This window comes from Phaseolus vulgaris, chromosome 5, assembly GCF_000499845.2.
Source record: "Phaseolus vulgaris cultivar G19833 chromosome 5, P. vulgaris v2.0, whole genome shotgun sequence".
Lineage (NCBI taxonomy): Eukaryota > Viridiplantae > Streptophyta > Magnoliopsida > Fabales > Fabaceae > Phaseolus > Phaseolus vulgaris.
In genome coordinates, this window is record NC_023755.2 from 28594179 (window position 1) to 28607666 (window position 13488).

Below are 13488 nucleotides of genomic sequence, written 5' to 3' on the forward strand. Positions count from 1 at the left end.
CAAAACATTATCACAAGAAATCATAGTCAAATATCGAAATTTTATCATTCGACAAGGATTTAAACATTGCAAATGTTCTAAGTGTTCAATCATCCAAGGGTTCATGCCATTCGACATCTGAAACGTCACTAATTCTCAACCATTAGATCTCTCCGATCAATGTTCACCAAACAGTGGTTTTTCAAGAAAGCACACGTCACATCTTTGACAAATATTAAATATGCCCAACAATCACATCTCTCCTTGGGAAGCCCAACGACCATTTTACAAATCTTCATAATTTCATCTCTTCGAGCCTGGGAGACAAGTGTACCGGTCGGTACCGGATGAGCCAGTCTCGGTCTTGGTGACTGACCGAGTCAAATAACACCTCAAGTTATGCAATAAATAAGAGTAACTACAGTTACAATAGCACTTAATGAGTCACATTCATATCCCGAAATATATCTCCGACAAATCAGCTAAATACTGATTAACTAAAAGATGTTACAAATATTCTCTAAATATTTCAATATACCTATATACCAATATACTTTCCAATTAATCAGGGATCACGATGCATGTCAGTCAATAACTAATCCATCAAAGCAAGTGCCCATAACTAACACTATAAATAAAACCCTCTACGGAGGTGTAAGGTACGTTTTTCACATTCTACTAAAATACACTTAAATCATAGCACTGACTTAAGCGTCGGAGTGCAATCGCAGGTACTCCGATCGACCGAACACCAACAAAAGAAAGATACTTGAAAAAATAAGAAAAAAGCTACTGACATGTCAACAATTATACCACAAGTTTCAGATATTATCTAAATATTTTTTTTTCATTAGATAAACCCATTATTTCATTGTAGTCAAGCACACTGAATTAAATGGAACACTGAAACATAAGACGTGGCATGACACCTTCCTCTCTACACGCTAATTTATTTATCGTAATAAACCATGTTGAAATGAAATGGACCTTGCCGACAGGAACTGCAGCCGCAGAAAACAGATTTTTTTACAATAATTAAATTTTAGTATAACAAATTTAATTATATTAGGATTTTTCTGTTTGAATTTATTTCGTTAATGATTAGTATAATTGAACAAGTATTCGATGTTAGTTTATATATTAGTATTAATTTTTTTAATAACTATACATAATAATCATTAAAAACATATTATTTTTCCTAAACAATATTATAAAATTCTAAATAATATCATACAAATTTATTGTATAAATTATATATATATATATATATATATATATATATATATGACATGACTGCATGAAATGACAGTTTTTGTGAACATTTTTAATGGAGACATGTCCACGCGAGAAGTAGCATATGTTGCTCACTAAATCAGACAACACCCACGTGACACAGTACCACTGCTTATATTAATCTCGTGACAAAAGTAGCGTTGCACATTTTATTCTCGCGGAAACTACGTGATAATGCCATGATGATAAGAAATCTCTCACTCTCTTTTCCCCTAAGAAAAAAACATCAGGATATACAATGTTGGCTATTCCCTTTTGCTTTAAAACACAAATTGTGCATAATGCACTCTTAATTCAATTAAACATTATATTAAAGTTAATTTTTAAGGTAGTTATAATGAAAACTAATAACCTATTTTATAGCATTTTTATTTATTCATATTGTAAAGAAAATTATATTGTTATATATTAATTATTTAAAAAATATTATAGACAAATCTTATTTTACTGCCTTCATTTTTTTTAAAATACAAAACATGTCAAGTTACTCACCATAATATTTTGTACTCAATAATAAAACTCTTGATAAAGTTATTTTCCTTAATATTTTATATACATTGAATTATGTTCATCTCACTCTTATGTCTTATATGAGGAGTGCATGAATATTGAAAAGAAAAATGAATAAAATTTCATCATTACTAAAAAGCTATAGTATAAATATCACAATATAAATTATTTTTATTCTATATAATGTTCATTTTTTTTCTTTATTTTATTTTGTTTGGAATTAGTATATAATTGTAATTGGTAAATCTAAGGATTGAGAAAATTAGTTTTAGAGTAGAAATGGTACAATTAAAATGGCACATGAATATTTTATTATTAAAGTGAAAATGTTATATAAATAGAAATTCAATTATTTAGGTTTCATTTTAAAAGAATCAATTTCTCTAAAAAAAACTCCTTTTTTCCTTTATTCTACTTTCTCTCTAAGATTTTGACATCTTTGCTTATGAGTTTGATGATCGGAGTCCTTCATTGGACTTCTGACAGTGAACTCTACAAGATTGTCATATCAAAATCTTAGATAGAGTAAATTTATTCTTAGCTCCTTTTCCTTTGAGTTAGTTTTGATATGGTTAGGTTTTTCTTTAGTATAAGCTTGCATGTGATGTTTTTATCTTCAGAAGTAATCTATGTTAGGTCAGGGTCTTAGTGGTATAGTTATATTTTTTATCAGGACTCTATGGTGTAGGTTAGGCTACCCTTGAGCTTTTGGTAGTCTATAGCTCTTAGGGAGCATCTGCTCAAGTCAGGTAAGGGAAGCTAGTTTTAAATTTTCAATAGAACCTTAGGTTAGAAGATCTGAATGTGGAGGTGACGTGGTCACCAATCTAAAATTTTCTTGTAGGATTGTCTATTTTAAGAGTAAAGTAATATATTGAATGAAATGGTTGATTTTGAATATTATATAGTGATTTTTAAGGTGAATAAGTTGATGAAAGTGTTGTGATTGAGAATTGAAAGTGGTTGAATGGTCATACAAATGAGTAGAATTGAATTTGTATAGTTTGTTGAATTACTTAAAATGTGAGATGTTTGATGAGAATTGGTTGTTTGACTTTAGATGGTGTTTGATTTAGAAAGCATATATGAATAAGAATTTTCATTTTTAATGTGTAGATTATTAAAATTATGAGTTGAATGATAATTAATTCAGGAATATAATAGGATTATACAGATTTCTCTGCATATCTCGCTCAGGTGAGCTAATTCTTGCTCAAGCAAGAATAAAATGAAAAGATGGGGTGCTCTTGGGTCTATTCTCGCTTAAGCGAGAAGGAATCTTGCTCAGGCGAGGCCTACACGATGAACTTCTGGGTACTCTCGAGTTGTATCTCGCTCAAGCGAGGGAATTTTCGCTTGAGCGAGAATAGGTCTCGCTCAAGCGAGCAAATTCCCGCTCAAGCTAGACTGTATATAAAAAAAAACTTCAAATTTTTATTTTTGGTTTGAAAGCCTCACTAGTGCAGAAAGACAAAACAAATGCAACTATTTTACATTTATAAGGGCGAATATATAGCCGCATTTGATGAGCACACATTTATGAATAAAGGTGTAAATCACATTTATGAATGCGGCTATGGTAATAGTCGCATTTATAAATCTTGCGCTGAATTTACAAATGTGGCTATGGTAAATAGCTGCCCTTATAAATGGTTTATTTTAGTGTAATATGTTTAGTGCTAATTCCCATATAAATGAACCTGCTTAATTATATATACCCAGCCAGACAAATACATAAATTCAGAGAATCAAATTATATATTGATCAAAATGTGTACCGTCCCATCCCCGGGCGTTGACCAAAGTCAAGTCAAAGTCAAAGTCAACGTATGGAGGGGTCCTTTCCAAGGAAGAAAGTCAACAAGTTGACCGCTTGAAGCGCCGCCAAGTTGAGGCGTCGCTAAGGTAGGGCATCGCCAAGGTGTAGGCGTCGCCAGGATGAGGCGTCGCCAGGTTAGGGCGCCGCCAGGATAAGGCGTCGCCAAGTTAAGACATCGACGGTGTAGCCCCCCGATACCCATGGGTAGGAAAGATCGTGGAGGGGGCGACACCGCGAGAGGCCTCAGTACCTCAGGACAGTAATAGAGAGAAGAGAAAGGTGGCTTCAAGGCCATAATTCTAGTACTAGTAGGGGGTAACCTGACTCACGAAGTACCCACGCCACCGCTGGGAGACCCTGGGAAAGATACGACCCATGAGAGGCCCACGTCCAGGGGAGAACCACGTGCATGGTACGAGAGAAAGGTAGATACGCTCCCAGGGTAACTGATTAGAGGTTGGGACGCATGAGTTGGCACCCAGAAAATCACCCCTTTGCGCAAATGCACTCCAAGAAGGGGGACTTACACGATGGATTACCCCTAAGTTGGGTTACGACGCTGTAAGGCCCTCCACAAAGTGTAACGATCAAGTCAGAAAAACACGTGGCAATAAGCACTGAAAACATCAAGGCTTTCCTAAAAGTTCGCCAAGGTACGCGTTAATTCAGTTAAGATTCAAACGTTTCAAGGGATATTTTTATACGCTTTCAATGCGCTTTAACGCGCTTTAAATGCGAGAGGTGTATAAAAAGGGGCCTTGGGACGTTTGAAAGGGGATCCAAGTTTTAACCTAATTCTCATAGTTTACACAAGGTCACAAAAAACCCTAGTTGTTTCACGGCGCACCCACTGTGCGCACAGACAATTAGGGCAACACAGTACTAGCTATTCAATATTTCGACCACCTTCAGAGCATCCTTTCAGTGTTCCGATATGGAGATGTGTCACCTTTGATGTTTCCAACTAGCTGACTTGATCGTCGGAGTGCAAACGGCCGCGAGGGCGCCCCTTTGTTCACATTTTTTCAGGTAGTCACGGACGGAGCAGAACGAAGGTGCCCTAGCTCGTGAGGACAAGTCACGCATAAAGACGACCCTGGTCAACCGGCGGGGACATTTGGCGCCCATCGTTGGGCCGATATAAAACGTCAGTCCCCTCACACAGTTTTCCATTTCCAGTTGCAGTTTCCAACCCAATTCCAGTTCTCAAATCGCAGATAGTCAAGAAGGCTTTCAGAAACCACGAACATGAGACCCACACGCGCTAGGAGTGAAGAGACGACCATGCAACAACTCATGGGCATGATGCAAGGGTTGCAAGAAGCAATGGCAGCATCAAAAGCGGAGCAAGAGCGCATGCAGGCGGGTCTCACAGCATCTCAGGTGAGAAACGATGAGTTCCACCGCACCAACGAGGAACTACGCCGCGGATGGCGCGACGTAGACGAGCTTGAGACTGCCACCCCACCAAGAGAATTCTCAACGCCGTTCTCGCAGGCGATCCTAGAGACAGCGATCCCCAACACCTTCACGGGGCCCAAAGTAACCTTCACAGGGATGGAGGACCCTGAAGCGCACCTTACTGCGTTTCACACGCAGATGATGCTGATAGGCGGTTCTGATGCCATAAGGTGCAAGCTCTTCATGAGCACTTTGACTGGGATGGCCATGGATTGGTTCATCAGCATCCCAGAGGGTCACATCACGTCTTTCACACAACTCTCGCGGCTGTTCAGAGAGCAGTACCTAGCCAACAGGGCCCCACCCCCAGTTTCATACGACCTATTTGACGTGAAGCAGTATCAAGGTGAGACCTTGAAAGAGTACATAAGCCGTTTCGGGGCGCAAGTGGTGAAGGTGGGTACCACAGACGAGCCCATGATCGTGTACGCATTTAGGAAAGGAGTGTGTCCAGGGTCTTTCAGCAAGTCACTCAATCGCAGCCGCCCCAAGACTTTTGCTGAAGTAAGGCGTCGGGCGGTAGAACACATCGCCTCTGAGGGTGAGGCATACGAGAAATGCACGACTGCTGCACCCACACGCCTAAGAGCGCATATGCGCACACAACCCGCTAGGGTCCACGAAGCCGCCACAGAGAGAAAGAACCAAGACAGGAAGCGCACCTACGAGGCAAGGAGGACCCGACCTAAGGGTCGAGCAGAAGGAAGGAGAGAGGGAAATAAACCTCTAAGGCACAATTTTGTGGTGGAACTTAAAGACCTCATCGTTGTGCCCAACATAGCCGACAGGTTGAGGCCACCAGTGAAGTCGGACAAGGTGTTGGGACCTCACAAAGAATCATGGTGCGAATTTCACGAAGCATTCGGGCACCATATTAACAACTGTTTAGCGATGGGCTATCAGTTGGATGAGCTTGTAAAGAATGGTTTCCTAAAAGATTATCTCGCTGGGAAAACTGCAACAACAGCCACGGCGACACCAGAGGAGGGTCAAACGCACGAAATGCCGACTCACGGAGAAGTACACACTATTTCTGGCGGCTTTTCCGGAGGAGGACCCACTGCCTCTCAACGTAAGAAATATGTGAGGTCAGTAAGTTCAGTTGCTGAGGAGTTTCCGGATGACCCGTGGGAGTCAGACCTCGTTTTTACAAGGGCTGACCTGCGGGATGTCGTCCCACACGATAATGACCACGTGGTCATTTCAATAGTCACAGCGGGAAGAAAGGTACATAGGGTTCTCGTCGACCAGGGCAGTTCTGCAGACGTCATGTTTTGGTCGACCTTCAACAAGCTACAGTTATCCCCCGACCTGTTGAGACCCTATACTGGATGCTTGTATGGGTTTGCAGATAACCCAGTGGAGGTACGTGGTTACCTGGAACTGAGGACGACGTTCACTGATGGAGCGGCGTCGCGCACCGAGAGCATCTGGTACTTGGTGGTTAACGCCAACTCAGCCTACAACATCTTGTTAGGCAGACCTGCCTTGAACAGATTAAGGGCAGTGTCCTCCACACGCCACATGAAGATGAAGCTACCAGATCTTAGTGGCAAAGTAATCGTAATCAAGTCAGATCAGGAAGAGGCCCGTAAGTGCTATGAAAATAGCCTGAAGACGAAGAGAGGCGTGGTCATGGTGATTGAATGACCACCAGTTTCAGATTCGCAAATGGAGTTAGGCCCGTTGGAAGAGGCGACGCCCACGGAGTCCACGCCTGTCGAGGCCACACCTGCGAGGGCGACGCCTATAGAAGATGCACTTACAGAAGGAAGATGCGGTGACGCCTCGCCGATGGAAGAAGTATACAGAAAGGCCTCGCCCATGGAAGAAGAGTCAGTGAAGGCGATGCCCGATGTATCCGATAGGGCGACGCCTATAGAAGAGGACCCCGTGAATGAGTCTCGCACAGAGAACGAGCGGAGTAAACAACCCCAACCGGTAGACAACGTGGTGGAAAGACAGATAAGGGGTAAGGTGTTCAAATTAGGACGTTTCTTGAGCCAGGAAGAACGAGAAGAGGTAGTTGCGGTGATCTCGCGCCACCTAGATGCATTCGCGTGGACTGCGGCGGACATGTCGGGCATCGACCCAGATTTTTTATGCCACCATCTTACTATGGACGCCAAGGTTCGCCCCGTGCGACAGAGAAGGAGGAAGTTCAACGAGGAACGATGCCTCGTCATGAGGAAAGAGACGCAGAAGCTGCTAAGTGCTGGGCACATAAGGGAAATACAATACCCTGAGTGGCTGGCCAACGTAGTTCTAGTGAAAAAGGCGAATGGGAAATGGAGGATGTGCGTTGACTTCACAGATCTGAACAAGGCATGCCCCAAAGATTCGTACCCACTGCCCAACATCGACGCGCTAGTGGATAGCGCCTCGGGCTGCAAAATGCTGAGTTTCTTGGATGCATTCTCAAGTTACAACTAGATCAAGATGCATCCAAGGGATGAGAGCAAAACGGCGTTCATGACGGAGACAAGCAGCTACTGTTACAAGGTGATGCCATTTGGGTTGAAAAACGCAGGCGCCACCTACCAGAGGCTGATGGACAAGGTCCTTGCACCCATGCTGGGAAGGAACGTGCAAGCCTACGTAGATGACATGGTGGTGACTTCACACAAGAGAGGGCAGCACGCAGCGGATCTAGAAGAGCTGTTTGTTACCATATCAAAGTATCGCCTCAAATTAAAAACCTAGAAAAGTGCGTTTTTGGCGTGGAAGCAGGGAAGTTCTTGGGGTTTATGCTCACTGAAAGGGGAATAGAGGCGAACCCTGATAAGTGTGCAGCCATTATAGCCATGAGGAGCCCAACCTCCGTTAAAGAAGTTCAGCAATTGATTGGGAGGATGGCAGCTTTGTCAAGGTTTGTGTCTGCTGGAGGGGAGAAGGGCCAGCTTTACTTCCAATGCCTCAAGAGGAATAGCCGTTTTGCATGGACAGATGAGTGTGAAGCAGCGTTCCTCAAATTGAAGGAGTACTTGGCGACGCCACCTGTGCTCTGCAAGCCACAAGTGGGCGTCCCCCTCCGATTATACTTTGTGGTGACAGAGTGGGCCATTAGCTCTGTGTTGGTCCAGGAGCAAGACCAAGCGCAGAAGCGCATTTATTTCGTAAGCAAGGCCTTGCAAGGCCCAGAGTTGAGGTACCAGTCGCTGGAGAAGGCAGCGTTAGCAGTGGTGTTCTCAGCCAGAAGGCTCCGCCACTATTTCCACAGTTTCACAGTGGTGGTGATGACGAACCTCCCCATCCAGAAAGTACTTCAAAAGCCAGATGTAGCAGGGAGGATGGTTCGCTGGGCGGTAGAACTGTCGGAGTTTGATATCCAGTATGAACCCAGTGGGTCCACCAAAGGGCAAGTCTATGCTGACTTCGTGGCAGAGCTCTCACCAGGAGGAGACCCTCAAGAGGTGGAGTTAGGGTCACGGTGGATGCTCTCAGTGGATGGGTCCTCCAACCAGCAGGGAACTGGCGCTGGAATAATCTTGGAGGGGCCTAATGGAGTGTTGATCGAGCAGGCTTTACGTTTCGCCTTCAAAGCAAGCAATAACCAGACGGAGTACGAGGCGTTGATTGTTGGGATGCTTTTGGCTAAAGAAATGGGTGCTCAGAGCCTCTTGGCAAAGAGTGACTCACAATTGGTCACAGGGCAAGTAACAGGGGAGTATCAGGCAAAGGATCCACAGAGGGCCGCGTACTTGAGGTACGTCGAGGTGTTGAAGAGAGCCTTCGCTGCGTTTGAGCTGGTGCATGTCCCTAGGGAGCAGAATGCCAGAGCTGACCTGCTTGCCAAGCTGGCCAACACAGGAAAGGGGGGAAGGCAGAGGATTGTAATCCAAGAGACCCTCAAAACGCCGCGAAAGTTTGTTGCGGACAACAGGGTGGATGTTCTTCATGTTAGTACAGCAAGAGGAAAGTCAAGGTACCATCGCTCTTTAAGTCAAGATACGATGAGGGCACCCTGCATCAGTACTTACGCGACCTCGCCAGAAGAAGAAAAGGGTGTACAGGTATGTGCTTTGGAGGAAGGCGACACATGGATGACCCCTTACAGGAGATACCTAGCGGATGGAATCCTCCCAGCGGAACCAGAAGAAGGCAAGAAGATTAAGAGGAACGCCGCAAGGTACACCTTAGTGGATGGGATATTATTCAGACACGGGTTTACACACCCTATCTTGGCGTGCGTGAGTGGCGACGAGTGCGCCAGGATAATGGCTGAACTCCACGAAGGTATTTGTGGGAGCCACGTGAGAGGAAGATCCTTGGCATCCAAGGTAATACGTGCAAGGTTCTTCTGGCCAATAGTGAGAGAAGACTGTGTGCGATACGCCCAGCGTTGCAAGCAATGTCAGATGCACGCTGATTGGCACAAGGCGTCGCCAGAGGAACTGAGGTCCATATACAGCCCATGGCCTTTCCATACTTGGGGAATTGATATCCTAGGCCCGTTCCCACTGGCAATAAGGCAGATGAAGTACTTGATTGTTGCCATCGAGTACTTCACCAAGTGGATACAGGCAGAATCAGTGGCACAGATCACTGCGCACAAGGTACAACACTTTGTTTGGAAGAACATTGTGTCTCGTTTTGGGGTGCCAAGGCGTCTCATTTCAGACAATGGCACCCAATTCGCGAGCCAACAGTTGGGGAAGCTGTGTACAGAAGTAGGAATCAAGCAGGTGTTTGCATCAGTCGAACACCCCCAGACGAATGGGCAGGTCGAGTCAGCAAATAGAGTATTGTTGAGGGGTTTCAAACACTATTAGAGAAGGCTAAAGGGGCGTGGGCAGAAGAAGTACCAAGGATCGTATGGGCTTACCACACCACGCCTCAATCTTCCACCAAGGAGACGCCTTTCAGCCTTGTGTATGGGTCGGACGCCATGATCCCAGTAGAGATCCACGAGAGCTCGCCTCGTTTCCTAGGTTTCGTGGCAGAAGAGTCCAACGAAAAAAGGAAGGTGAATCTGGATCTGATAGACGAAGCTAGAGAAGAGGCGAGAATTAAGGCTGAGGCTGTGAAGAGAAGAGTGGAGCGTCAGTACAGCTCTAAGGTGAAGCTGCGACAATTTCAGGTTGGTGATCTGGTCATGAGGAAGGCTCACCCTTACGAGTTGGAAAACAAGTTGTCTCCCAAGTGGACTGGACCGTTCAGAGTAATCAAAGCCAAAGGGAATGGTTCATATAAGTTAGAGACTCTAGAAGGAGGCCCTATCCCACGTAGTTGGAATGCGGCGAATTTAAAGTTTTATTTCAGTTGAAATTTTGTAAAGGGGACACTTTTTTTCCTTCCCGGGGGTTTTTTAATGAGGTCACCCAAATAAAGAAAAGAGAAGTTTAAGATATTTATGCCTTAGTTTTTCCCTCTCATGTAAGATCAAAGATTAATGAAACAAAGACAAAGATTCAAGGCGTTGCCAAGATGAGGCATCGCCGAGATGAGGCGTAGCCGAGATGAGGCGTCGCCGAGATGAGGCGTCGCCGAGATGAGGCGTTGCCAAGAGGAAGCGTTACCAAGGTGAGGCGTCGTCGGGACAAGGCGCTGCCAGAAGTAGGCATCGCCAGATAAAGGAGCGGAGGTTAGATTCAAAGCAAGATAACAGGTATGTTCAGTATAAGTTAAAAATCCGGATGCCTAGTCCTTGAGCAGGGGTTAAGGGATTCCTTCGGGACGCCCCCTCCTTAGGTATGAATAGCTAGCCCCGGTATCAGATGTTAAACATAAGTTAAAAATTCAGGTGCCTAGTCCTTGAGCAGGAGATAAGGGATTCCTTCGGGACACCCCCTCCTCAGGTATGAATAGCTAGCCCCGGTATCAGACGTAGGCTAAAATTTGGGTGCCTAGTCCCTGAGCAGGGGTTAAGGGATTCCTTCGGGACGCCCCCTCCTCAGGTAGGAACAGCTAGCCCCAGCGTCTGATGTTTAGAACACTTCGCCTTGGTGTTTTCAGACACCCTGGGGACGATACGGCGCTGCTGTAGTAGGCCCTCCTCAGGCGTGGGCACCAAGCGCGAAGAGATAAGGGCTAAGGGCTAAGTTGCCCTGGTGTTTAGACACCCCGTGGGTGATACGACGCTGTTGTAATAGGCCTCTCCACGGGCGTGGACGCCAAAGCGTGACTTTTGTCCCAAGTGCTTAGACACGTTGAGGACACCCAGAGTCTCTCCTCGAGCGTAGACACCCAGTACAAATAAGATAAGTCCTCCTCGCCCTCGAGCGATGTCGAGGCCACAGAACAATAGATAAGTCCTCCTCGCCCTTGAGCGATGTCGAGGCTAGAAAGGAGATGAGACTCCCTGTTTCATCTTAAAGCAATGATAAAATCGGCAATGCCATTGGCTACGAGTGCCTCGGGCTCAAGAACAAGTAAGTAAAGAGATAGTTAAAGATAGGCGAAGTTGATTCCTCATTTGCCTTTGGGCAATGACCAGGCAGGCGACGCCTTCATGAGGAAGATTCCTTACAGAAACGAAGGCCTAGCGAGGTTCTGAGCGAAAGGGCCAAGAGAAGAGTGTGCCTCACACCTTAAGAAGAAAGAACAAGAGGGGGGACACGTGCTACCTAAAGAGTAAAGGTGAAGCAACCAAGAAATACGTCGAGGGCAAGTACCAGTTGTGTCTTTGATGTAGAAAAGAAAGCAGAAACAGATAAAAGGTGGAAGAGAAGTTAAAGCAAACAAGGATGTAAAGAAAAATGTCGAATAAGTATCTAAACAAGAGCCAATTGTCAGAGTTACAAATAAATTCAAATGTATATACCAAGTTACAGGGAAAAGGTTCAAGATATGCATAAGATCACTCCCCAAGGTCGAGGGGGACAACCTTCACATCGATGATATGGTTGAAGGGGTTGCAGTTGGAAGTATCAATCCCCGGGTTTTCACAGGCGGCCTGAGCTAGGGCCTCCTTGAATCCCTCTGCAAAAGTGTCGGCCATGTCATCGATAAGCTTCCCTTTAGCCTTCTCCAGTTTTTCAATTGTGGAGTCCTAGATTTCCCTCTCCACAATGAGCTCCTTTTTTGCCCTTTCCAGCTCTTCAATCGTGGAATCTCCAGAGGCTAGCTGCTTCTCGAGAACTTCCTTCTCCATTTGAAGCCTGTTCAGTTCAGCCTGGAACTTACCATGCTTAGTTTGGAGAAGGTTGAGTGCTTCCATCTTTGCAGTGAGCTCCCATTCAGATTTTTCCAACGATTGCTCCCGGTTAGCGCACTGGTCGGCAAGTTGTCTCTGTTGTACCTCGGAAGTCTTCACCGCCGCTTCAAGAGCAACGATTTTGGACTGGAGAGACGCCACCTGTCCAAGGAGCTCAGTGCCAGCTTGCCCTGCGTCATATAGCCGTTTGCAGGCTTCCGCATTCACCTCTCGGGCACTTCTCAAAGAGGCTTTGTAAACCTCCTCTTGGCATGCCCAGCCACAGCAAAGGCTCTTCTTTTCTTCTTTCAGGATAGCCACTTCCTGTTGGAGAGTTTGGAGGGTGCGTGCCTCGTCAGCCTTGGACTTTGCTTGGGCGCGCCACTCAAGGGCGACGGCCAAGAAGGCCCCCAGATAGTAAGGCATGCCCTCTGACCGTGGCACTCCGGAAGACTCGCCTAGCGACAGCCTCTCATTGAAACCCCTCATCAGCTGCATGATGGGAGGGGGAATCGCTATAAGCCCTGGGGCAGGTGTTGGGGTGGCAGGTGCTGGAGTTGGTGTTGGAGTTGGTGTTGGTGTTGTAAAGGCACAGACTCCACCACCCCCTCCTCCTGGACTGTTAGTGGCGAGGGAGATGGCGAGGGAGATGTGGCACTGGGAGGGTTTTTCATCAAAGACCCCCCATGCAGAGGCGAAGGGGAGTGTGAGTAAACGATACGGTTGGTCCTCCTCCTTTTATAGGCAGGTCCCACGTTCGAGTCTTCATCCTCGGAGGAGATGGTGAGCACCCTCTTGCCTTTGTCAAGGGGGGCTGTAGGAGGAGTGCCAGCTACAACCATTGGGACTGTAGCAATGGGAGGGGGTGATTTGGGTGTTTGGAGTGTAGGAGGAGAGTTTGGTGTTTGTAGGGAATGGGGAGAGCTGGGTGTTTCGGCAGTATGAGGTAGTGGAGATGGTGGCAACGGATTGGACTTGGTGGGGGAGGTGTTGGAGGCGCCGCCCTTTGCGGACGTCGCGTCAAAACGAGCCTTCAAGGACCTGGCCAGTTCAATTCGTGTTGCGGAATCCATCACTGACGCTGCACCAAACAAACCAAGAAACAGAGGTTAAGGCCGATGTTAACGGTACAAAATATCAACTCTACTATTAAGGCAAATTTGCGGATCAACAGCAAGTGTAGAAATTAAAACAGTCAAGCATCGTATGCATGAGTCAGAGAAAGCACGATTAAGGGGCAAGGATAGAGAAGACCAAAAAGGGGGGTGTTTCCCTACCAAAGTATGAAGACA

General features: G+C 45.7%; 3 protein-coding genes across 3 annotated transcripts; 2 read left to right on the forward strand and 1 right to left on the reverse strand.

Annotated features, from left to right (window-relative positions):
* Positions 1-4884: 4884 nt before the first annotated feature.
* Positions 4885-6711, forward strand: LOC137834248 (uncharacterized). Its single transcript, XM_068642310.1, has 2 exons — positions 4885-5565; positions 5965-6711. Exons 1-2 carry the CDS (start codon positions 4885-4887, stop codon positions 6709-6711), a joined length of 1428 nt encoding a protein of 475 aa, XP_068498411.1.
* A 144-nt stretch (positions 6712-6855) lies between these two features.
* On the forward strand, positions 6856-10454 carry LOC137834249 (uncharacterized). The gene is made up of 4 exons (XM_068642311.1): positions 6856-7358; positions 7823-8177; positions 8676-9617; positions 10443-10454. Exons 1-4 carry the CDS (start codon positions 6856-6858, stop codon positions 10452-10454), a joined length of 1812 nt encoding a protein of 603 aa, XP_068498412.1.
* A 1598-nt stretch (positions 10455-12052) lies between these two features.
* Positions 12053-12622, reverse strand: LOC137834250 (uncharacterized). Its single transcript, XM_068642312.1, has one exon. The coding sequence runs from the start codon at positions 12620-12622 to the stop codon at positions 12053-12055; it is 570 nt and encodes a 189-aa protein (XP_068498413.1).
* Positions 12623-13488: the final 866 nt, after the last annotated feature.

Bases quoted from the DNA above. Each gene is read 5' to 3' on its own strand.
- LOC137834249 (XM_068642311.1), top strand. From the start codon at position 6,856: ATGGAAGAAGTATACAGAAAGGCCTCGCCCATGGAAGAAGAGTCAGTG. The intron at 7,359-7,822 runs GTGCGTTGACTT...GCTCACTGAAAG, and splicing joins GCGAATGGGAAATGGAGGAT to GGGAATAGAGGCGAACCCTG. The intron at 8,178-8,675 runs GTAAGCAAGGCC...ATGGGTGCTCAG, and splicing joins CGCAGAAGCGCATTTATTTC to AGCCTCTTGGCAAAGAGTGA.
- LOC137834250 (XM_068642312.1), bottom strand. From the start codon at position 12,622: ATGCCTTACTATCTGGGGGCCTTCTTGGCCGTCGCCCTTGAGTGGCGC.
- LOC137834248 (XM_068642310.1), top strand. From the start codon at position 4,885: ATGCAACAACTCATGGGCATGATGCAAGGGTTGCAAGAAGCAATGGCA. The intron at 5,566-5,964 runs GTAAGGCGTCGG...ATGGGCTATCAG, and splicing joins GCCCCAAGACTTTTGCTGAA to TTGGATGAGCTTGTAAAGAA.